This window comes from Dendrobates tinctorius, unplaced genomic scaffold (assembly GCF_039654945.1).
Source record: "Dendrobates tinctorius isolate UK_male_01 unplaced genomic scaffold, ASM3965494v1 ptg000070l, whole genome shotgun sequence".
NCBI classification, from domain to species: domain Eukaryota; kingdom Metazoa; phylum Chordata; class Amphibia; order Anura; family Dendrobatidae; genus Dendrobates; species Dendrobates tinctorius.
The window spans coordinates 83,397,465-83,422,382 of NW_027361738.1; the positions used below are offsets into that span (position 1 = coordinate 83,397,465).

At 40.6% G+C, this 24,918-nt stretch overlaps 1 protein-coding gene across 3 annotated transcripts; it reads right to left on the reverse strand.

Moving 5' to 3' along the window:
- Positions 1 to 1,426: 1,426 nt before the first annotated feature.
- TFPI2 (tissue factor pathway inhibitor 2) lies at positions 1,427 to 16,694 on the reverse strand. Of its 3 annotated transcripts, XM_073582042.1 has the most exons (6): positions 16,448 to 16,694; positions 14,732 to 14,908; positions 12,637 to 12,816; positions 12,224 to 12,340; positions 5,911 to 6,084; positions 1,427 to 2,598 (listed from the first exon to the last, which is right to left on the reverse strand). In XM_073582042.1, exons 1-6 carry the CDS (start codon positions 16,530 to 16,532, stop codon positions 2,543 to 2,545), a joined length of 789 nt encoding a protein of 262 aa, XP_073438143.1. In that variant the 5' UTR covers positions 16,533 to 16,694; the 3' UTR covers positions 1,427 to 2,542. The 3 variants fall into 3 exon arrangements, with proteins under 3 accessions (XP_073438143.1, XP_073438144.1, XP_073438145.1); XM_073582043.1 differs by lacking the exon at positions 12,224 to 12,340 and having other exon boundaries at positions 16,448 to 16,685; XM_073582044.1 differs by lacking the exons at positions 5,911 to 6,084; positions 12,224 to 12,340 and having other exon boundaries at positions 16,448 to 16,687.
- Positions 16,695 to 24,918: the final 8,224 nt, after the last annotated feature.

Sequence of the window (24,918 nt, forward strand, 5' to 3'; positions counted from 1 at the left end):
GCACGGCACCCAGACCCACTGTTGCCTGCTGCTTTTCTCTTTTTACTTTTTAGATAGATAGATAGATAATAGATAGATGATAGATAGATAGATAATAGATAAATAATAGATAGATAGATAGATAGATAGATAGATAGATAGATAGATAGATAGATAGATAGATAATAGAAAGATAGATAATGGATAGATAATAGATAGATGATAGATAGATAGATAATAGATAGATGATAGATAGATAGATAATAGATAGATAGATAGATAGATAATAGATCAATAGATAGATAGATAGATAGAATAAATGATAGATAGATAATAAATGGATGATGGATAGATAGATGATAGATAGATAGATAGGTAGATAGATAGAATAGATAGAATAGATGATATATAATATATAGATAATGGATGGATGGATAGATAGATAGATAATAGATGATAGAATAGATGATAGATAGATAATATATAGATAATGGATGGATGGATAGATAGATGATAGATAGAATAGATGGTAGATAATATATAGCTAATGGATGGATGGATAGATGATAGATAGATAGAATAGATGGTAGATAATATATAGATAATGGATGGATGGATAGATAGATAATAGATGATAGATAATATATAGATAATGGATGGATGGATGGATAGATAGATAATAGATGATAGATAGATAATATATAGATAATGGATTGATGGATAGATAGATAAATAGATAGATAGATAATAGATGATAGATAGAATAGATGATAGATAGATAATATATAGATAATGGATGGATGGATCGATAGATAGATAGATAGATAGATAGATAGATAGATAGATAGATAGATAGATAGATAGATAGATATTTGACGGTATTGCAGTTTTTTTTCTCCCATTTACTGCACTTGGATTTTTTTCTCCCGTTTGCAGTAAATTGTATGGTAAAGTGAATAGCGTCATTCAAAATTACAAATTGTTTTGGACAGAAAAATAATGAAGCCCTATTCTGGGTATGTTGGCAAAAAAAAAAAGAATTATGGATCCTGGAGCACAAAAAAGTAAAATTGCACAGTAATTATGGGGTTGAACAACTATTATCCCAGCTCGCTCGCTGGCTGTTGATTTTCGGGTCTCCTGCTGTTTGTTACCCATCTTCTTCTACTCATCCTCTTGGCATCTTATATAAAGAATTAACCAGCAGGGGGCACCACTGAGCAGCAGTGAGCACTTGGCCTTATGTAACAACTGAGCGCCATCCAAAGGAATGATGGGAGCGATGATCACACTTACAAACATAGGGAAACAAGTGTTAACAATGCCTGTGCCTGGAATGTTTGGCAGACTTACTGTATGTTTCACACTGGAGTTTGTTTCTTAATTTTTAATTAAATATTTTTTCTCTAAAACATGGTGGACTTGAGAATTCTGCACAGACTTCAAATTTCACCAGTGAAAATGTTTTATTTATTTATTTAATATACAAAACATACAAAACATTACAATCAATGTGAATCCATCGTTGAATCCTCTGCATTAACCCTTTGTGAACTGTGTATATACAGATGTACAAATATATAGAGTTAAAAAAATAAAATAAAACCAACAAGTGCCATTACATTTGATTATGTAAAAAATAAGTGAAATATTGCATTTTTATCCACTTTACTAAATACAAATATGTACAAAAATAATAATAATAAAAAAATTAGAGTCTATATTTGGGTTTATCGTCAATAATAACCCATATACTTGAGTCAGTAAAAAAAAAAAATAGTCCTGGACATGGACACAGATTATGTCCCTGTTTTTCCATCCAGAATTTGGTAAAAGTGTTATTACACTATTCCAAATAAGGACTTTCTGGATAAATCTTAAAATTTTTCAACTTTTGAAAATTTTTGTTTATTTTTCAATGATAAATTCGTACTCATAAGAAATCTTAAACTATTACATTCACAGTGTGGAAATTAACCGTGTAAAGTTTTAGAGGCCTGGCCTTCGGTGCGGCGCCATTCGGAAGCTGAACCGTTACTTTTCAGCCAAGAAAAGTCATTATTGACACTGCCCCCTAGTGGCATGTGTAGTAAATACCAGTCCATATTACAGCCAAGAAAAGTCATTATTGACACTGCCCCCTAGTGGCATGTGTGGTAAATACCAGTCCATATTACAGCCAAGAAATGTCATTATTAACACTGCCCCCTAGTGGCACGAGTGGTAAATACCAGTCCGTATAACAGCCAAGAAAAGTCATTATTAACACTGCCCCCTAGTGGCACGTTTCGTAAATACCAGTCCATATAAAAACATTCACTTGGCTTTTTAGTTCACAGTGTATACTACGGTTTTATCTTAAACTCCCAACAGTCATGTAAAAAAAAAAAAATGAGTAAAATACTTTACTGCTTACGAGTGTATTAATTGGAAGTACAATTTTCCAATTTTAGAAATATCGCGACAATAAGCAAGCTCTTCTCCGCCGGATATCCCATGAAAGACAGAAAGTGCATTAATGTGAACCTTAAAAAAAAAAGTGTTATCTTCTCCTTGTCGACACTCAAATTTGTGGCTTCACCTTGCGTAAACGATTTCTGTTCCGTGGCTTTTTATTACCTAAAAAATCAATAATAATTGATAAAATTAGGAAAGAATTTTTCAATTTTTGTTTCATGTTTGAAGATTTATTTTATTGTTTTAGACTTTCAGGGCTTTTTTTTTTTTCATGCATATGACCAAAGGTTATATATATAACAATGTGTGAACACTGACTAAGTTATTAATAAAAGATAGTTACAATCTATAGAATTTAGGTCTGGAACTATAGGGTTAAAGACAAAAGTCTCGCTGGGTCAAGTACGGTGAATATTAGTCAAATTTGTAGAATTTTATATGACGCAAGTAAGAAATAATAAAGTACATTTCATGACAACAAGTTGGATGTGCCCATATATCCTGGCACCAGACACAAACCTAATGCCCTAAATATCTAAAAATCTAATTATCTGTCATTTGATAAAATAAACAGACAAATATACACAGTTAAAACCAGAAGTTTCCATCCACTATATAAAAAGACACATCTGCAGGTTTTTCTCAATATCTGACATGAAATCTGAATAAACCTTTCCCGTTTTAGACCAATTAAGATTACCATAATTATTAATATTTGCCGAATGCCGGAATAATGAGAGAGAGAGAATGTTTAAAGGCATTTTTATTACTTACTCCAAAGTCAAAAGTTTCCATACATTTCATTACTATTTGGTACCATTGCCCTTAAACTGAATGACTTCGGTTAGATGTTTGGGATCTCCTTCCACACGCTTCTCACAATTAGGCCGGGGTCACACTAGAGAGGAATATGGACGAGTGAGAGGCGTAAAAACCACGCATTACACACGGACAAGTGATTCTCTATGGGTTTGCTCCCATCAGCCGTATATTTCTCGTCCGTATTCTACGGTCCGTGCCAATCGCAGCATGCTGCGCTAGTCAGCGTACTATGCCCGTAGTACGCCAATGCAAGTCTATGGGTGTGCAATAACAACGCATTACACACGGACCAGACGTGTGACTTGCGAGAAATACGCACCGGTGTCCTTTAGAAAAGCCGGCAATTCAGTGCGCGATACAGTAAAATCACACTGACAGGTTTAATAAAGAAACGAAAGAATAGATATAGACACATAGAATACATATATATATATATATATACACACATGTCATTGAGACACACACATATATATATATATTTCCTACAGTTCTACATAGCATAATAGCTGCAAAATCAATTGCTGACTTCTGTAAAATCATTCCCCAACCTGACATGAAATGACACATGGTTTACATACAGTAAACCATTTCATTTCATGCTTTTTTTTATATGTCCCTGACGTCACTGAGGCTGCGGGGAGTCCCTTGGCTGACCTGAAGTGAACTAATGAGCGTGGGAAAAAAGTCAGAAACTTTCCCACGGTAATTAATTCATCTACAGGCAGCCATTGAGGCTGCGCAGAGCTGAATCAATTCATTTTGTAGTAGATTACAGTGAGGCTGGTCTCATTAGCACCGGTCCTCATTGTAAACTATTTAACCCCTTGTGATGGATTGCAGCGTGGGACATGACTGAACGGCGGAGAGGTAAGGATATTGTTGATTTTTTATGTTATATTTTTTGCGGGTCACGAATAAAAATTTGTCAAAAACTAGGTGTCTTTATTTCATTAAAATACTTTTTAATTAATGTCTGTGCTTTTTAACCCTTTCATAGTCTAGGGTTAATAATGGATCGGTGTCTAATGGACCCCTCTCCATTATTAATCGGCTTAATGTTACCTTACAATAGAATGTTGACAATAACCCTTTGTTATATTAACCCATTCGCCACTGCTACAGGGCAATGGGAATAGAGAGGATAAGTGCCAGAATAGGCACATCTTACAGATGCGTCTTTTCTGGGGTGTCTTTTTGTAGCCGGGGGGGGGCAAAAAACAATGGTCCTTTTCAAGGCTATTTAAATCTGCCCTCACTCACCTGCTTTACCTCGCTGGTTGTCAAATTACAGCGGGAGCCCACGCAATCTTTTACAATGATTTAACCCCTTAAATTAACACCTGCACCTCCCAAATTTTACACACAAACCCTCATCTAATTACTAATGAAAGACATAAAAAAAAACATGAAATGAAATGGTTTACTGTATGTAACCATGTGTCATTTCATGTCGGGTTGGGGAATGATTTTACAGAAGCCGGCAATTGATTTTGCAGCTATTATGCTATGTAGAACTCTAGAAAATATAAATATATATATACGTGTATTTTATGTGTATATATCTATTCTTTCGTTTTGGGTTTTAACCTGCCATAGGGCTCCATTATATGTCCATTTTGCAAGCCTGTGAGAAAATCTCGCCATAAGGATGCCATACGGATGCCATACGGATGCTTACATGAGAAAACTACGCGACCACACCTTGATTACGGATGACATACGGAGCACTGTTTAGGGGTCATTCATCCGTATTACGCATGTAAAATATGGACCGTATTTTACGTCGCTTAGTGTGACCCCGGCCTTATTGTGATAACTATTGACTTTGCAGTAAGTAATAAAAATGCCTTTCAACATTCTCTCTCTCTCTCATTATTCCGGCATTTGGCAAATACTAATAATTATGGTAATCCTAACTGACCTAAAACGGGAAAGATTTATTCTGATTTCATGTCAGATTTTGAGAACAACATGCAGATGTGTCTTTTTATATAGCGGATGGAAACTTCTGGTTTCAACTGTATGTATACATTTATAAATTACTAAATACCTATATTCCTGATATGAGTGTTGATAAAATACAAAAAATATATTCATACTATGTGTGTATGTACGTATGTATATACAGTATACATATATATACATACATATACTGCTCAAAGAAATAAAGGGAACACAAACAGCCTGTTGCAAATGGAATAGTGTTCCCTTTATTTTTTTGAGCAGTATATATATATATACAGTAGTATATATAACACTTTTTTTAGTGCTGGGACGGGAATGAAGAAATTAAAAAAATAACTTGGTTTATCTGCATGTAAGGGATGCATTTTTTTTTTTGCACTATTGTTTTATTTTGTTTGTTTGTTTTCTAATTACTAATAGTTGGCAGATTTTAATTGGTTTCCAGATAAATAATTCAATAAATATTTCAAATAAATTGAATTTTTTAGTATTGGAACATTTTATTTTAATTCCTTATATTTTTCTCTTTATAAAATCTCAAAATGATATTTTATCTAGGAATATTTTTCCGCATCTTGACATTTGCATTATACCAAGTTATGTAAAAATTGTCCTGCTTTTTTTTTCTTTTTTTTTTTTTTACTTTTTTGTTAAGTTAGATGATTTTTGTGAAATCTCCGCACACACCTTTCTTGCACACTTTATTACAATCTTCAATCCTGACAAAGTTGTTGGAGTTTCCCCCACAACCAGTGTATGTAAACTCTTCGCAGGCTTTGGATTCAATGTTGAAATAATAGCGGGGGACAGAAGCAGAGCAGGATCCCTCTTCCTTTGGGCTATAGCAGAAGCTGGGAGCATCTATAAACACAAAACCAAAGAGCTGCTATAATAGACGAATAGAGAAAGAGACGAGTATGTGAAAGGGACATAATCTATCTATTATATATCTATTATTATCTATGTATCTATTAGACAGTTGTGCTCAAAAGTTTACATACCCCGGCAGAATTTTTGCTTTCTTGGCCTTTTTTCAGAGAATATGAATGATAACACCAAAACTTCCTCCACTCATGGTTAGTGGTTGGATGAAGCCATTTATTGTCAAACTACTGTGTTTTCTCTTTATAATTATGCAAATTGTCTCTTCAGAGAGGAAGAGGACTAGAACTCTAGTGCCACCTATTGGAGGTAGCAATCCTAAAAGTCAATGTTGACCCTTTAACGAGTCTAGTTACATGACTTAGGATAAAAGCCAAGTCAGAATCTCCATTTGCAGACACTGTGTTTCGGGGTACTGCCCCTCATCAGTGCAAAGTGGGAGATCTGGTTTGGCTGTGAGAGAGGCGTCTGACCGATATCCAAGAAGTATCATTTCTCCTTGCGGAGAATGACATGCTAAGCATGTCGAGGTGAGGAGACTTAAAGCCGCAATGTTCCTCTGGGAAATATGCTAATTATGCAAATTGTCAGACGCCTCTCTCACAGCCAAACCAGATCTCCCACTTTGCACTGATGAGGGGCAGTACCCCGAAACACAGTGTCTGCAAATGGAGATTCTGGCTTGGCTTTTATCCTAAGTCATGTAACTAGACTCGTTAAAGGGTCAACATTGACTTTTAGGATTGCTACCTCCAATAGGTGGCACTAGAGTTCTAGTCCTCTTCCTCTCTGAAGAGACAATTTGCATAATTAGCATATTTCCCAGAGGAGCATTGCGGCTTTAAGTCTCCTCACCTCGACATGCTTAGCATGTCATTCTCCGCAAGGAGAAATGATACTTCTTGGATATTCTCTTTATAAATCATAATGACAACTCAAAACATCCAAATGACCCAGATCAAAAGTTTACATCCCCTGGTGATTTTGGCCTGATAACATGCACAGAAGTTCACACAAATGGGTTTGAATGGCTACTAAAGGTAACATCCTCACCTGTGACAAATGCCAGGAAAATTGTTCGGGATGCAAAGAAAAACCCACAAATAACATCAGCTGAAACACTGGACTCTCTGAAAACTAGCGGTGTGGATGTTTCAAGATGCACAATAAGGAGGCACTTGAAGAAAAATGGGCTGTATGGTCGAGTCACCAGAAGAAAGCCATTACTGCGCAAATGCCACAAAGTATCTCGTCTACAATATGCAAAACAGCACAGAAACAAGCCTCAAAACTTCTGGAACAAGGTAATTCGGAGTGATGAGACCAAAATTGAACTTTTTAGGCCCAACCATAAATGTTATATTTGGAGAGAGATCAACAAGGCCTATGATGAAAGGAACACCATTCCTACTGTAAAGCACGGAGGTGGATCGCTGATGTTTAGGGGATGTGTGAGCTACAAAGGCACAGGACACTTGTTCAAAGTTGAAGGAAAGATGAATGCAGCACGTTATCAGCAAATACTAGAGGCAAATTTGCAATCATCAGCCCGGAAGCTGCGCATGGGACGTATGACAATGATCCAAAACACAAGGCCAAGTCGACCGGTCATTGGCTACAGTAGAACAAAGTGAAGGCTCCTGAATGGCCATTTCAGTCTCCTGACCTCAGTATCATTGAGCCACTCTGGGGAGATCTCAAGCTTGCAGTTCATGCTAGACAGCCCAGGAATTTACAGGAACTGGAGGCTTTTTGCCAAGAAGAGTGGGTAGCTTTACCCCCTGAGAAAATAAAGAACCTCATCCACAACTACCACAAAAGACTTCAAGCTGTCATTGATGTTAGAGGGGGCAATACATGGTATTAAGAAAAGGGGTATGTGAACTTTGGATCAGGGTCAACTTCTTTGTCAACTTCTGTGCATGTTATCAGGCCAAATTCACCAGGGTATGTAAACTTTTGAGCAAAACTGTATCTATTATCTATCTATCTATCTATTATCTATCTATCTATTATCTACCTACATATTATCGATTATCTATCTATTATCTATCTATCATCTAGCTATTATCTATCTACTATCGATCTAATATTTTTTATTTATCTATCTCACACCTTTATATCCCAGTCTCTCTGTCATTTCACAGCTATTTATCTATTTCTATCAATCAATCAACAATCAATGTTTTTGTTTTTTTAAATTGCATTAAAATTGTGACACTATATGTCATTGATGTTAAAAAAAAATCCACTAAGTGGATCTGTCACCAGATTTCACATTACATTCTGCGTTCATTATTACATAGATGTCCTAGACCTGATGAGGCTGGTGTACTCACCATGAAAAACCCTATGTCATAATTGCAGTATAATCCTCTTTGAAAGTATATCCACAATTTCTGCACACCCTCTGCCTGATTATCAGCTCATCACTGTTCCTCCTCCCCATGCTGCTGATGAATCTCCACCAACCTGGTGTGATTGACAGCTCCTCAGTGTCCCTCCTCTCTGCGGCTGTATCTCCAGCTACTTTGCCTGATTTACAACTCCTCAGGGTTCCTCCTCTACCGCTGCTGTTAAATCTTGACCCACTGAGCCAAAATAACAGCCCCTCAGAGACTCCCTGCTGCTGCTGAAATCTCACACTGCTCAGCATGAACTGCAGCTCGCAGTCAGGCTGTGCGGTTGGAGATCGGACAGCTGTCAGTCACTCCACATGGACGGACACTGAATATACTTGGACTCATCAACTTTCTAACTTTATTGCAGGACTCATAAAATGCTTATTTTAATATTAACATTATACAGCCATTCGGACAAGGATGCTCATAGTAAGTACACCAGCCTCACCAGGATTAGGTCCACCTATAACGTACCCAGCTTGGTTTATGACATCCGGTGATAGATACACTTTAGAAGGGTTTCCTACTGTGTTTAAAATGATCATAAGGTTTCCTCTTGCTGGAAAACTCAGTGATCGGCTGGAATTTGTGATGGAACCCAGCAACAAATGTTTCATTCCCCTGCAGTGCCATCACTGGGGAAATGAAGCATTGCATGATTCCCATTAGAAGCAGAACCAGACAGGTCCTCTGGGAAAAAGACCTCCCCTTCCTCTAGAATGAGAACCCCCGACAGTTAACTCAGATCTCCCCAAGAGTGCGTATAACAATGAGATTTTAAATACAGACATTCCTATTAAAAAAAAGAACTAACATAAAAAGTGAATAAATAATGTTGGAATAATCGAAAATATTATTTCTAACATCCTGAAAATTTGTGAGTGTCCCTTTAACAATTGCTATATATTATTCAAGTGACACATATCTACAATGATTCTTATCTTTTTTCTCATTTTTCGGGTTAGTGACTGAGGAATGACTAATGTCCTGTTCACACACAACTCACATAAGATAAATGATACTAATGGTGTGACCAAGTCTTATGTCACAAGTGAAAGTGATGACATCTAAGGGAAACAAAGAGAAAGTGATTGTGTCAGACGCCTTCCTCTGCGCTATAGATGGTGCAATCCTTCCTACAACACCCCGGTATATGAGAATGTACACCAGCTCCCTTAAATGAGCATTAAAAGGGCTCAGTCACCAGGTTTTTGTTATCCCATTTGAGAGCAGCATGATGTAGAGATTGAGATCCTGATTCCAGTGATGTGTCACTTACTGGGCTACTTGCTGTAGTTTTGATAAAATCCCAGTTTTCACTGCTGCAGATCTACCAATTCTTTTAAAAGCTGAGCTCTGTATAACCCCACCCACACCGCTGCTTTTTGTGCATACTGTACATAGGCAGATAGCTGCCAATCAGTGGCGGGGCGTGGCAGGACTTCCTGGCAGCATGTTTACCAGTCCTCTAGGATAAACTCTTTCTGATAAAATGGAGATTCTATCAAAACTACAGCAAGCAGCCCAGTAAGTGTCACATCACTGTAATCAGGGTCTGTCCCTACACTATGCTGCTCTCAGATCAGGTGGCAAATCCTGGTGACAGATTTACTTTAAATATAAAAATACACTAAAAAACAAAACTCATGGTCTAAAACTCCCTCCCATATTCTCCAGCTTTTCTCTGATCCTATTTTGCCCCATGTCCTCATTGCCAGTAACTGGCTGCAGCAGGAGCCTCCCCCCATCTGCTCTGTCTACAGCAGGACATAAGCATTGTGAAGTTGGTTGTTACATTGTCACATCTAGCACAGATTTCAGATACAGAGAAATAAAGACAGTTCATCTACTGCACAACAGAGGCCGCGGGGTACAGAAAAGAAACTGGGACCCCATAAAAAAATAATGAAATGAACCCTCAACTGTAATGTAGGGTTTTACCATCTAAGGCTGTGTGCACACGCTGCGGATTTTTCCGCGCGGATTTTGTAATATCTGCAGGTAAATCTGCAGGTCGGAAGACCTGCTGTTTATTTGCAGATTGCTCTGCGGTTTTGCCCTGCGGTTTATCACCTCTACAATGGAGGAGATGGTAAACCGCTGCGGAATCCGCAGAAAGAATTGACATGTCAATTCTTTCTGTGGTTTAGAAACCGCAGCAAATCTGCGCGGAAAAATCTGCAGCGTGTGCACTGCGGTTTTTGATTCCCATAGGTTAGAATGGTACTGTACACCGCAGCAGAAACTGCAGCAGATCCGAATGGCCAATTCCGCAGCAGAATCCGCAGCGTGTGCACACACCCTAAGGCTATGTTCACGTTGCATTAGGGCAGTCCGTTCAACGCATGTGTTAAACGGACTGCACTAATGCAACTGCCTTTTTTTGATCGTGTTATGCGATCGCGCTAGCAGTGACGGACCCTCGGCTGCGGTCGATTATGCCGATGATGACATGCGTTAGCGATGCTCTAGGTTATGGCAGTCTATGGGTGCGCTAACGGATGCGTGACATCGCATTAACGCCGCGTTGTAACGCAATCCGCTAGACGGACTGCCAAAACGCAATGTGAACCCAGCCTAAGACGGACGGACTTTGTGTTTGATTTCTCCTCTATGATCGTTCCATCGTTCTTCTTCTGATTCTCCTTCCTCTTTCCACCCAGTTGCTATTTTATTTACTTATTTTTCTTGCCATGGTCGCCAAGTAAACTGAGTATTACATGAGGCAAATCAAATGATTGTCTCTCCATGTAACACGTGGCCGGACCGTCTCTGCCAAGATCATAATGGCGTCCTGCGTCTATAACGTCCATAGCTCCTTTAAGTGTATATAGAAAAGCAGTCGAGAATATTTACATCACTTGGTTATTTTGTCATCGATCTATAACAACCCTCTACCATAATCTGAACCTCCCATAAGACTTTTCTCAAGCTGCACCAGTTCTCTGGCATACTCTACCCTGAACAATAAGCTTAATTTCCAACATACAGTTTTAAGTGTGAACTAAAAACATCCCACAGCTCTGTCACATCCCCACATTCCCTGATCTGACTACATTTTTTTCTCAGAAGCCAATCCATTTCTTTACTAGTAATCCCTCACTCCTTGCTTCATCCTAATGCACTTTAGAATTTATAGTTATATGTACTGTATGTAACATAGATGGATAGATATATATAATAGATAGATGATAGATAAACATATAGATGATAGATAGATAGATAGATAGATAGATAATAGATAGGTAGATGATAGATAGATAGATAGACAGACAGATAATGGATAGATAATAGATAACAGATAAATAGATAATAGATAGATAATAGGTAGATAGATGTATAATAGATGATGCATAGATGATAGATAGGAAATAGATAGATAATGATAGATAATAGATAGATGATAGATAGATAATAGCTAGATAATAGATAGATAGATAGATAGATACATAATAGCTAGACAGATAGATAATAGTTAGATAATAGATATGTCGACGATAGATAGATAATAGATATATAGATAATAGATAGATAATAGATGATTGATAGATAGATAATGGATGATATCTAATAATAGATAATGAATAGATACATAGATAGATAGATAATAGTTAGATAATAGATAGATAGATGATAGATTAGTGAACTAGATAGAACTCTACGAGGACAATGATAGTAATATCTCCAACCCTTCGATTATCTGTTTATGACTTAACTTTTTGTTTTCCTTTTGTCCCTTCTGGGTGAGACTGCCGGTGCCCCTGACTCTCCCTCTTCTAGTCCCCTCTTCATGGACGACATACCAATGACAGGGGGCGTTATTATGGCACCTTCTTATTTGAAATATAACAAATGTTTTACAATTTTTTTTTAAATACATTATCCAATCACATTTTGCACTTTCTTCTAGGTCATATTTTGCCTTTGTTTTAACTTACATGAATTATTTCCATTTTATTATATTTTAATTCAGTTTTTTTTTCCAGAATTTTAGATGATTTGATAATATTTCCACCATTCTGTCGGTTGTGATATTTTTATGATTTTTTTTCTGTGTTACTTTGTATCGTGTTATATAATCATGAGTGAGTCATGAGGCAGCCGGACACCGCTGAATGTCATCACTTACTTCGTTTGGGAGCGCAGGTCTCCAGACAAGACGCTTCATCCCTGAAATTATTATCATTTCCATAGCAGCCGCTAAAAATAAACTTTTCACACTTCATAGAAACCAGGTTGTAGGCATAGCGCTTCAGAAAGGCTCGGCAACGACCCTCCTCCGGCTCCATCCTGCAAATTTTCGGGACTTCTAGAATTGTAAAATAAAAAGGTTACAGATCAATACAAGAGACAAATCCGATCAATCATGAGCGAAATAGAAGTAAAATACCGTAGTAGTAATAAAAAAACATTCATCTTATCAGTGAGACAGGACAAAGGGGAAGCGTGGATGCTGTTCAGAGGTATCTTGATGTTTGTGATTTTTAGTAGGACCGTATAACAGAAATGTGACATATGGTGGCAGCTCCCTTGAGGGTATGATCTATTGGTCAACCATTCCATATTAGTTTTTGCTCCCTGACCATTAGCTATACTATTAATTCTCCAGCTTTTTAAGAATGATGTTGGCTCACAAACAGCGCTCTAGACCTTACCCAACTGGTCCACTTTTTCTAAATTCTTGGCTGTCGATTGTAAGAATTTTTTCATTAACATGCATACTCGAATCATCTGAAAGAAACCCAACACAACCAATCAATGTTACCCCATGACCCATCTACTCCATCCTGATAATACATGGATACTTGAGAGCTGCTAATTGATCCAGACGAATGCCTGTAAGGTCTATAAGGAGCAGGAATGGTTTTTTGAAGTTGAGACCAAATACACTTTCAATAATGGTATCAAGTGTTATTATATAATCCTGACAGGAGGAAGGGGCAGTAATGGGGTCCTACGCATACCCCTCCCTTCATATTTAGCTTCTGGGAGCATAGCCAGCAATCTGAAACAGATTTGTCTAAGCCAGAAAGCTCCATCAAGGGAAATTATGCAAAGAATAAAGAATTAAAACTAGGACCTTGACAAGCAGCCCAAAATCACGGACTTAAACCTGAATATTTTGTATTTAATATGTTGGCAAAAAGTCCTCATTTCAGACTGTCATGGACTGTCATGAATGGTTGGCAAGCCTGTGGAAAAGTATTGAAGGGCAAAAATAATTATCAAAAGTTGAAAGAATTGATAAAAGTTGGCCAAAAACTTTATATACTTGTTAGCAGAATGCTTGTTCTGCAGACAGTTCTTTTCCTGACCCCAATAAACATGGACACTCATCAACCCTATTGTATTCTCAATCAGGAGAGCAAGCAGAGTGATCTCCCAAGAAAACAACATGCCCAGCCCTTGCCTTTGAAGGCAAGTTGTGACATCCCCATACACATTACATGTTTTTTTAGTGGATCCAACCAACATACATCCAATGTGTGTGCCACCTTTAACAAATGAACATAATTTCAAGCTTTTGCAGTAGTGTCCCATCTATCAACCAAGGACCTCATCTAAAAACGGCAAGATGGCAACCTTTAAGGGGCATCGTTTTGGCTAATAGTCAGTCCATCTCTGCACATTGTCTTCTCTAATTTTTCTTAGGAGGCACTTAAGGCATAATTTCCATGTCAAGGAACTAAAAGGCTAGAAGAAGCTCTCCCCACTTACGCTGCATCCAACCTTACGAATCAAGGGAACTTCTCAGGACAATTCTCAAGTGACCTGCTCTTGTCTCAGCTTTGGTTGGACCTCAATGTTCCTTCAAAAGGCCATCATTTATCCTTGTGATAGACCAGTTCACCCCCACATCATCATAGAATGTTAGAGTTGGGAGGAACCTCAAGGGTCATCATGTCCAATCCCCAGCTCAATGCAGGATTGTTTTTATATAACAATAAAACATTGAAGAATACCCAACGTAATGCAAAGAAAAATCGTAGGATCATTTAAAAAATCAAGGGAACATGTGTGGCACCCTTGCAATTAATAAGGTCCAAAATTTCAGGTAGGTCATTAAGTAGCTATGGAGTAACTTCAGTAGACGTTCAGCAAAAATAAAGACATACATCTTCATGAATTGTGGGGGGGGTTCTGCACAGAACTACGAAATAACACCTAGCGTTATAGGGTGACGGTCACGTCTGGCATTGATGGTGCATGACCGTAGAACTCACTTTTGATTTTCCAGCAAGTTTTTTCGCAATCCTCCAAGGTCTCAAAATTGTTAGCATTTCCCCCGCAGCCTCCGTACAAGAACGCCTGGCACGTCTGGGTGTAGCGGTCATAATAATAATGGGGTAGCGTGGCTTTACATGGACCGTCATCCATGGGAAGAAGACAAGCACTCGTATCTGCAAGGAAATCATCACATTGTCAGGGGGATGTGGGACAAAGTACAAAAACATTCCCAGACAGAAAGTAAATAATGGTCTATGGTGCAACGACCGGTGCATTCGACATTATCACAGGACCAGCAAGATCCTGGAGAAGAAAATACCTTTACATTTCTGGATAAGTAACGATTCAGAGGCAGCAGAGCTGAGTTTGTCATTTTTAGTCTGCATCATTTGTGGATTATTAGACCCTGCAAAACCACATTACGAACTCATCACTGCTCTCACTTTCCGATCATGGGTGCACACTTCTTTTTGTGCTGAAGGAATAAACTGAATAAAGACTCCATCAGCAGAAACAGAACTTTTTATACATTTTTTTTCAGAGATTCCACATGAATCCATGAGATAAAAAAACCACTATAATGTGATTAACAGGAATATGGAGGTGGAGGATTGGCCCGTAGGAGGCTATGGGTGTATATTTTAGGCCCTTGCATCACATAATACAACCAAATGCATAAATCCACAAACACAATGAACCTTATACAGCAAAACTTTTACACTTTTTTCCTTTCTTTTCTGGATCTCATCCCAATTTTTCTACATCACTACGACATGTCAAAATCCCGGACCTTGCAAAAAAAAAAGAAAATAATCCAAAGAAACAAGCGGAAAACTCTTTCATTTCCATACCTTGAACTAATTATCCCATCTCCTTTCACAATTGTTTTTTTTTCCCCAAAAACTAGCCAGGAAGAAAAGAGTCAAATTCTAAATTGTTACCCTAAAAAGTCAATGTCTGACTATCTCCAATAGGTGGCGATAGAAGGCAAACTTTCTTCCCCCTTGGATGTGAGCTAATTTGCATACCCTTTTCCCAAGAAGCATTGCCTGCAATATAAGTGTGTACTGCATCCCCTAGACAACATTTTTTTTTTTTTATGGGTGTCATGTGAATTTATGAGAAAAAAATCAATATGAAATAATATTCAGATAGGAGTCCATAAGTGATGTAGTTCAGGTCCGTGCATACTTCATATGTATAAAGCACCGGATGCTCAGAATAAATCCTAAAATGCAAACCACAATGGAAAACTCTGCGTTCCCATTCTTTTTTCTCATCCCAGTTTTTTTTTACATGGTAACTACACAATATTCCGAGCCTTGCTAGAATAAAAAAATAATAAAAAAAACAGAAAGCAGCAAACTTCTTAATTTCCATGGCTTGAAACAATTATCCCTTCCCCCTATCCCTTGAGTATTGTGAAGCATTCCAACCTAGGAATGTGCTGGGTTCTCATATTTGCACAGCGGAGGAGCAGAAATGATGCACTAATTACTAAACACTTTGCTGCATTGTATCAGTTATGAATTATCTGTACACTAACGCGTTTCGCACCCTATGCAGCATCTTCTGCACGTGCACTAATGACTTGTAGGAACGTAATGTATCTAGAAACTCAAAAGGGAAAGTAATCGAAGGCTTCAAATCACCCAAAACTTTCTTTTTTGCTCGGCACTCGATGAATAAATGCCCCCCCCCATCCCTCTTACTTCTTGCTGCAGATGTTCCATCCTGGGCGATGGCTTGGACCAAGAAGGTGGCAGCGGCCAAGACTTGGGCAGCATAGACTTGCATGGTTGTTGGAGATATCTTGGACTCTGAACTTCAGGCTGAGCCTCACAAAGGCTTATGTACAAGGCGGAGCTGAACACTGAGTTTAATAGACAGACTCAACTTCCTAAGGAACTTTTATACACAAAGAGAGCAGCAGCCTGAAGCAGAAGGAGTGGCCGCAGTGACTCATCCCTTCTGGAGAAGACATCATCATCAATATCTCAGTATAGCCAGGCTCTTATGCACTCTTATTATGCAAAAAAAAAAAAAAAAAAAGACGTCATCCAAAAGGGAGGGGAGTTTTGCAACTTTGAAATGTAGTCGGAAAAGTTATTTTGCAGAAACCCCTCCCTAAAGAAACACAGAGGGGATCTCTCGAAGGTGAAAGTCATTGCAATGTTATTTTTATCTTTCTAGTGTGTAATATTATTTTTATATCGCAGGTCCGTGATGTAACTGAAATGATGAAGTAAAGGTTACGAAATGAAGGGCGTGAGGCTTCCTAAAATTTAGAAATGTGACATACACCGATGGGTTATAAAGATCATTAGTCGTCACTTATAATAAGAAATTAGAATTATTATTATTATTTACAGTTAATGAGATTATGTTATAATATTTTACCGTTGTGCCCTTATTCACACACTGACGTCAACACTGACACATGGTAAGGTTTTAATATTAGACAGTGTAGGTCTGTCCCGACCATAGTTACCTTGTCGTGGTGGGATGGCTTTTATGCTAATTTTTGATTAAAAAAAACTAAAAACTCGGTGTTATTTAAATGCACTTTTTGCTTTTTATTTACTTAGTTACAGCAGGGTTTTTGCTCACTTTTTTTCTTGTAGGTTTTATATGTTTATGGCCAATGTTCTGCATTGTGTTTTTTAGTTCTTTGAGTCTATCAGTAAGATAGATATTTGTCATTACCTCTCCCTATAAGATCTGGCCAGATCTTCTGGCTTGCCAGTGAAAGCTTTGCTTCCTAGCTCCTTGGAGACAGTTTACTGAATAGGAGACCATTGTTGCTACCGGAGATAGTTGCATGCTGTTTTTGGGTGTACGCTTTCCTCATTGTCCTATTCCCATTTGCTTGGTACATTCCTATCCTTCACTATATACCTTTCTATCTTTGGTGAGTGTTTGTACGTTTGTTGCTTTCTGTTATCCGTTTTCTCTTTGTGTCGTGATTGCCTTAAAGCCCCGTTACACACAACGATATTGTGAACGATATTGTTGCAACGTCACCAGTTTGGTGATGTTGCAGTGATGTCGGAACAACATTGTTGCGTGTGACACATAGCAACAATCAACGATCAGTTGGCTGATCTGATCGTTAATTGTTGCCTACTGGTCTGGGCCATAAATCTATCATTGGTCTCCCGCTGGGCAGCACACATCGCTGCGTGTGACCAGAGGCGTATCTAGGCTTTCTGGCACCCGGGGCAAGAATTTGGTTCGGCGCCCCCCCCCCCCAATTACATATGCGACTTGCACACTTAGCCATGTACCCACGAGCTGCTCTCCCTAATGCTCTCAATGTTCAGTAAAAAACTGAAAGCAGGAAGGTAAGCTCGTTGTCACAGGACCATAACTATGAAAATCGCATATGAGTGAAGTGTCCATGTGATGACTACTGGAACCTGCAGAGCTGAATCCTGACATTGCAGCTTCTGAATTCTCACAACGAATGCACTGCACACTTTTAGGATTCTCCCTTGCTGATGTACAGTCATGTCAGCCCAAGTATGTGATTTATATACTTCTGGCCACATTCCAACTAGACGTGCCCGGCCTTGCTCTGTTCATCTTCATTGAGTGAGGCCACACATGTCTAGTCAGCATGTGACCGCATGTATGTAAATTACTGGCATGATAGAATTCTAACAGCGTTCAGTGAGCACTGTGAGAATTCAGAAGTCTGCAGTCACATGGAATGTCTGCAGACTCAGCACAAACCTGAAGAACCCCTTTAATGTTCCTAACATAAATAAAAACATGAGAATTAGTCGGTATCACAAATATTATTTACATCCAGGTACCTTATAGATGACGTCGTCTCTGCAGTCGTTCTCCTTTTCATCTTCTTGTCCAGACCCCATGATGAGTTTTCTCATCCACAGCCGTCTCTGTAGACTTCCATCTTCTCCGGTCTTCTGCAGCAAATCCCCACACGATGCCCTTAAAGACAGAAGTGTCATTATAATGCCCCTAAATAAAAATATCTGCAATATACTGTCGCCTCGCACTATTCCCCTCCATCCTCATACTGTCTCCTCTAACATCCCTCTGTTCATCATACTGTCTCCTCATATATTTACCCCCTCACTCTCTACTGTCTGCTCACACATACCCCCGACTCCCCATACTGTGTCTGCACACATGCCATCACCCTCACTCGCCATACTCTGTCCACATACATTCACCCATTCGCACCCCTTACTGTCTGCACCCATCCCCCATTCTGTTTCCTCATACACGCCCTCATACATACATACTCTTCATTTTGTGTCCTCAAATCTCCCCACACACATTAAATACCATCCCCACTCCAAATCCCCCCATCCCCAATCCCCCACACACATTAAGTACCCCCCATCCCCACTTCAAATCCCCCACACATTAACTATCCCCCATCCCCACTCAATAACCCCTCGTCCCTACTCCCAAATCCCCCCCGCACATTATGTACCCCCACTCCAAATCCCCCACACATTATGTACCCCCACTCCAAATCCCCCCACTCATTAACCCCCATCCCCACTCATTAACCCCCATCCCCACACATTAACCCCCATCTCCACTCATTAACTCCCATCTCCACTCATTAACCCCCCACACATTAACCCCCATTCTCACTCATTAACCCCCCACACATAAACCCCCATCCCCACTCATTAACCCCCCACACATTAACCCCCAATTCCCACTCATTAACCCCACACACATAAACCTTCATCCCCACTCATTAACCCCCCACACATAAACCCCCATCCCCACTCATTAACCCCCCACACATAAACCCCTATCCCCACTCATTAACCCCCACACATTAACCCCCATCCCCACTCATTAACCCCCACACATTAACCCCATCTCCATTCATAAACCCCCACACATTAACCTCCATTCCCACTCATTAACCCCCCACACATAAACCCCCATCCCCGCTCATTAACTCCCCACACATTAACCCCCAGCCCCACACATTAACCCCTCCACTCATTAACCCCCATCCCCACTCATTAACCCCATCCCCACTCATTAACCCCTCCACTCATTAACCCCCATCCCCACTCATTAACCCCCCACACATAAACCCCCATCCCCACTCATTAACCCACATCTTCACTCATTAACCCACACCCAGTTTCTTGCTGGTGATTTCTCCTGACTGTGGCTTCTGGTTTCCAGTTTGGTTCCTGCCTTCTTAAAGCTAAGTTTTCTCTGCTATTGTTCATATGAGTTTTCGTCTGGTTTACTTAGTTTTTGTGTTCAGCCAGCCCTGGCTGGGACTGGGCTGAATCCCCATTTTGTCTCTGATCAGTTGATCTCTTTTGCTCTGTCTTCAGAATATACCTGAGTGCTGATATAAGGAATTCAAGTCTAGCGACTTCAGGGCCTTTTTCTATCAGACGTGTTGGACATTTTTTGGCAGGGTTTTTTGCGTGATTGCAGACAGCAGCTTTTCTTTCTTGTCCTTTCTAGTTAGTGAGGGCCCCATCGTTTGCTCAGCCTATCTTTCTATCTGTGTTTGTGTTTTCATCTTGTTTCATCGACAATACATGTTGGGGGCTGTCTATTGCTTTGGGGTCTGCTCTGGGGCAGTTTAGATTTTCCCTTTCTTTCTTTAGGCTTATTTAGTTCTCCGGCCGTGATGAGGAGTCTAGGACCACCGTAGGCACGCTCCATGGCTACTGCTAGTTGTGTGTATAGCATCAGGGGTCTGCAATCCGCTAGTTACCAACCTCTCCAGTTTTCTGGGCTTAGCTTGCTTTTTGTTTTTTCCTCCTCGGTGACTCATTCATAACACCTCTCTACCTTCAAGAGTACCCCCGGGACAGGGCTAGTTAGGATTCCAGGGACATTTTGATGCACCCCTTCCTTACCAAAGACCATCACAGCGTGACACACGGTGAGCAGCACAAACAGGAGAGGCGATGATGCAGCGGAGCTGGACTTGCCGGGAAGCATGTGGATGTGCGAGGACCATTACAGCAGAATATGAAGAATGGCAGATGGACAAGAGGAGTTGGATACACGAGATGTAGCTGAGAAAGATGTGTGGATTGTACAGGAACAGCAGAGATGAGCTGTGTAGGTGAAACTGTATCTTGCTGCAGGTATGTAGTTATAAATATGATACGCAGACTTGTATCTTGCTTGCAGAGGTGCAGTTACACCCAGGAATAGCAGAGATGAATAGGCCAACCGCTTACTTGCTTGCAGACATGTGGTTACTCACAAAATAGCAGAGTAGCCAATTTGGACAGCATCAGGAGAGCAATGACAAGCTTGTTAACACAACTTGATACATCAGAACTGAGAGAGCAATTGTATTGGACTGAGCTTGGAAGTGGTAGCTAGTTGCAGACAGAAGTGGCTGGGAAAATAATAGGACTCAAGGCTGAAGCACAGTTAAGAGTAAGATGAGGCTCAATGCTGGGAAAGCACATGTAGCAGGGTGCTATACTTCCTGAATACTCAGGCAATGGATGGCTGACTGAGCCAGGATAATGAAATCAGTGGTGGCTGCCAACCTACTACAGTAATCGAGACTAATGGGGACTATCACAAAAGGAACATGGCTATAGAGCAAGTAAGCAAACCCCAGCACTGGAGCTGGAAAAGATGAGTAAAACCCTCTATTATTAGGTTCATAATTAATTCCTTTTTTTCATTTACTTTCCTGTTTTGAAAACCTTGATGCTTCTCCCATAAAATTAACTATAAGGGAAAGCTCCTATATCTCGGGACCACTGACATTAACTGTTATCACTGGCTCATTTCTTGATGATTGGAAGAAATGTGGAAATCAATGAGAATAAAGTAGGGAAGTATTAGAGGAACAGGACTCAACATGATGAAGCCCTCAATAAAGAAAGGCGAATGTAGAAAATAGAGCCTGGGTGTTAAATGAAATGACCACTTGAGATTCAAATTGTGATTAGGACAGGTTGAACCCAGTGTGAAGTAACATAGTCCTTGGTGTGGCCTCTGTGAAGAAAACCGGGTCCTGAAATAGTAGTTTACCCTTCTGTTTAGAGCGTTGTTAATTCTACAAAGTTAAGTAATTATGCCATCTTGCCTTGATTGTTCTGAAACCACTAAACATGTTGTACCTCCTAAAAAGAAGGAGGCCACCCATGAGAGATTCTCCCAAATCATACGGTTATTTTCCCTTCCCATGAACTCCCCAGGTGATAGAATTTTTTTCACCCATAATAACATGGAGGGCTCATGTAAATATAGGAAAACATGTTCTACATTTATCATCTCTAGAATGTAGGAGAGTAAGAGGCCACTGACTCTGTAGCCCAAGGCCCCACGTATACTTCAAGGTGGCCCTGTGTCAGTTCCTCATTCCTCAGCATTGCCAGAATTTTTCTTCATGGCAAATCTCCAAGTCATAATATTTGAGAAATGGAGAAAAAAAAACAAAATACCACTGCGTTAGAGCCGGGGTGGGGAACCCCAGGTCCGTGAGCTGCTTATGGCCCTCGATTACCTTTTATCCGGCCTCTGGGCAGACACTTAGGAACTACAGTGCTTGGTCCAGCAGCTGTCTATTGACAGTCACTGGCCCATTAATTTCTTCTTGCCCTGTGAGCACTACTGACCACTGAGGCGCGTACAATGAATGATTCAGGACATTCTTTTTGGGCAGAGTTAGTGCGCAATTTATACAGGCCCGAAGGTTGGTATAAATTTCCAAATTGCCCTTGGCAGAAAAAAGGATTCCCCACCCCTGATATTAGTCGATAGGGCATATGCTCTTCTGCTTTATGGCTTGTTGCTTTGCAGTATCTGTCCTAATTAATGTGCTCATTTGAGCAACTGTTCAAAAGGTGTGATGTCACAAATTTGGAAAAATTTTAGCAAGACTTACTGAAATTTGTGACGTCACAACAAGTGAGCAGTTCAAAACGGGAATCTGTTTTCGGGGCGTATTAGACAGACTGGTTCTCAAGATTTTGGTCCTCCAGACTATATCCATTGTAGGAAGATCAATATTTACCTTTAAAATTAATTTACAGCAACATAAGAAAAATAAAAAGTTTTCTGCCTTCATCCTTCCTGCATACCAGCTTGTGTAGAGGTACAGCTCTCCGGTAGCCGCATGGATGCTCAGTGGAATACGGTTTTTATATCAAAGCAGAATAAAGTTTATTGTCCTTCATAAACTTTACAGCAGCAAAAGGAAACAGCCTTTCTTCAACACAAATGAAAAACCAAACAGTCCTTTCTTCAGCACAAATAAATTAGAAAACAATATATATACTGTTAGGAGTGGCAGAAGACACTAAATAAAAAATAAAAGTGCCTTCGCCACTCGGGGTCCACCGTGCGGCGGATGGAAAAACCGCTGCTAAAAGAGGCAGAGCACTAAGGTGATAATGTGCACAAGGGTTTGACGGCACCCAGTGCACTGAAGCAAGCTCTGTTATATTCACAGAGCTGCAGGCATACAGCATAAATTAAACGCTGGCTCTGTTCAAGGTCACAGACTAACAGCGATCCAGACACGGTATTAATAGTCACAGAAGTAGCCTTAAACACCAGGACTACTCTTTCTAGACCTACCGTAAAAGTAAGGTGCGTGGCGTCGCAACTGCGAACAACCAGCAAGACTGCAAGTGCAGCGCGGCGTAACCTGTGTCGCAGAGATGGCACCGCAATATCGCAAGCGCGATGCAGGACGCTAGCTGCTGAGGTAGATGGTGAGTAAGCGCGCTGGTGCAAGCGTTGCTACTGGCTGAACCCTAACACTCACACAGTCGTATTATCAGAGGGAAGGGGTTTCTTAATAAGTCAGTCACCAGTCCAAGCATCCATCACCATACATACAGCAGCAAGTATGGAATACTAGCGCATGGCGGAACAGCCATGCGCGCTTTTTATACCAAACGGGACCTTCCGGAAATCTGCAAGGCTCCAGGAGGAGCCAATAGGATTAGACACAGGACATGAGCACGTGACTCCCCATGAGCATGCTCAGTGGAGGGAACAGAGGACTTAGTCTCTGGAGAGAGTTGCCGCAAGGCACTCTCTTCTGCAATCTCCTCTACCACAGATGAAACCCAGGAGACTGCAGAATGTAAGGGTCTAGATTTCATCATAGGAGAGGAAGAAATCAGACTCCTAACATTACCCCCCTCCTAGGGCCCCCTCCTCCCTGAGCCTTCCGGACCATCAACCTGGGCTCAAACTCAACCGAAGGCGAGCTTGGTGTCCTGGTAGGCGTTACAGTAAACCTGGACACCTAGAAGGCATCAGTGGAAGCAAGGTCACCAGGTTTCAAAAGAGACACCTGGGAGATGGCAGGAGCTGGCGATGTAACTGAACGCCGCCGCGAATCAGCAACTGTCACCACTCTCCGCTTAGGAAAGTTGACCTTGGCACATGAAGTGCAAGCCTGGATAAATTTTTTAATGTCCCGAGCTCTATGGGGCCACCAATACGCTCCGGCCAAGAGCTTCGAGATTTGCATGTAGCCTCGATGGTGAGGCGCATGGGAGGCATGCGCCCATGCGAGAACTTGAGCCCTAAGATGAGGAGGGACGAAGGTCTCGTTGACCGGTTCAGACTCTGACCATTGCGGGGAGCTGGCTTCCGGAGAAACCGCACATACATGGGGACAACCGCAAATGGATTCCTGGTCTGAGTCTGTGTTAAGATCGATACAAGACACCTCCATGGGCTCAGGGGGGTATATCCTCTGGCTCAGACAGCTCAGGAGGTACAAAAAATTTAGGAGCCGAGACAGCTCTTCGCTTGGAGTGAGCCCGCTCCATACTGCGCTCCGAAAAACGGAGGTCGATACGTGAGGAGACGGATATTAACTCCTCCAAGCTGGTGGGGATGAGAGAGCATCCTTCACCTGCTCTGCTAGACCTCGCCAAAAAACGGGGATAAGCGCTCTGTTGGACCATTCCAACTCGAACGCCAGTGTTCGAAAACAGACGGCATACTGGCTAACCGAGAGCGACCCCTGAGTAAGGGCGAGCAGCTGCAGAGACGTGTCGTGCGTGACCCGAGGACCGAGAAATACTTGCTTGATGGCTGTTAGCAAGTTGGCCGCGGTCCGAATATCGAGGTCACCACGTTCCCATAAAGGCGTAGCCCATTCCAAGGCCTTGCCCGACAGTAGGGAGATAATGAAGGCCACCTTAGCCCGCTCTGTAGG

Coding starts and splice junctions, on each gene's coding strand:
- TFPI2 (XM_073582042.1), bottom strand. CDS start 16,532: ATGCAAGTCTATGCTGCCCAAGTCTTGGCCGCTGCCACCTTCTTGGTC. Junction 14,909..16,447: donor TGGAACATCTGCAGCAAGAA/GTAAGAGGGATG, acceptor ATTTCCTTGCAG/ATACGAGTGCTTGTCTTCTT. Junction 2,599..5,910: donor TAATAAAGTGTGCAAGAAAG/GTGTGTGCGGAG, acceptor TTGATTTTTTAG/GTAATAAAAAGCCACGGAAC.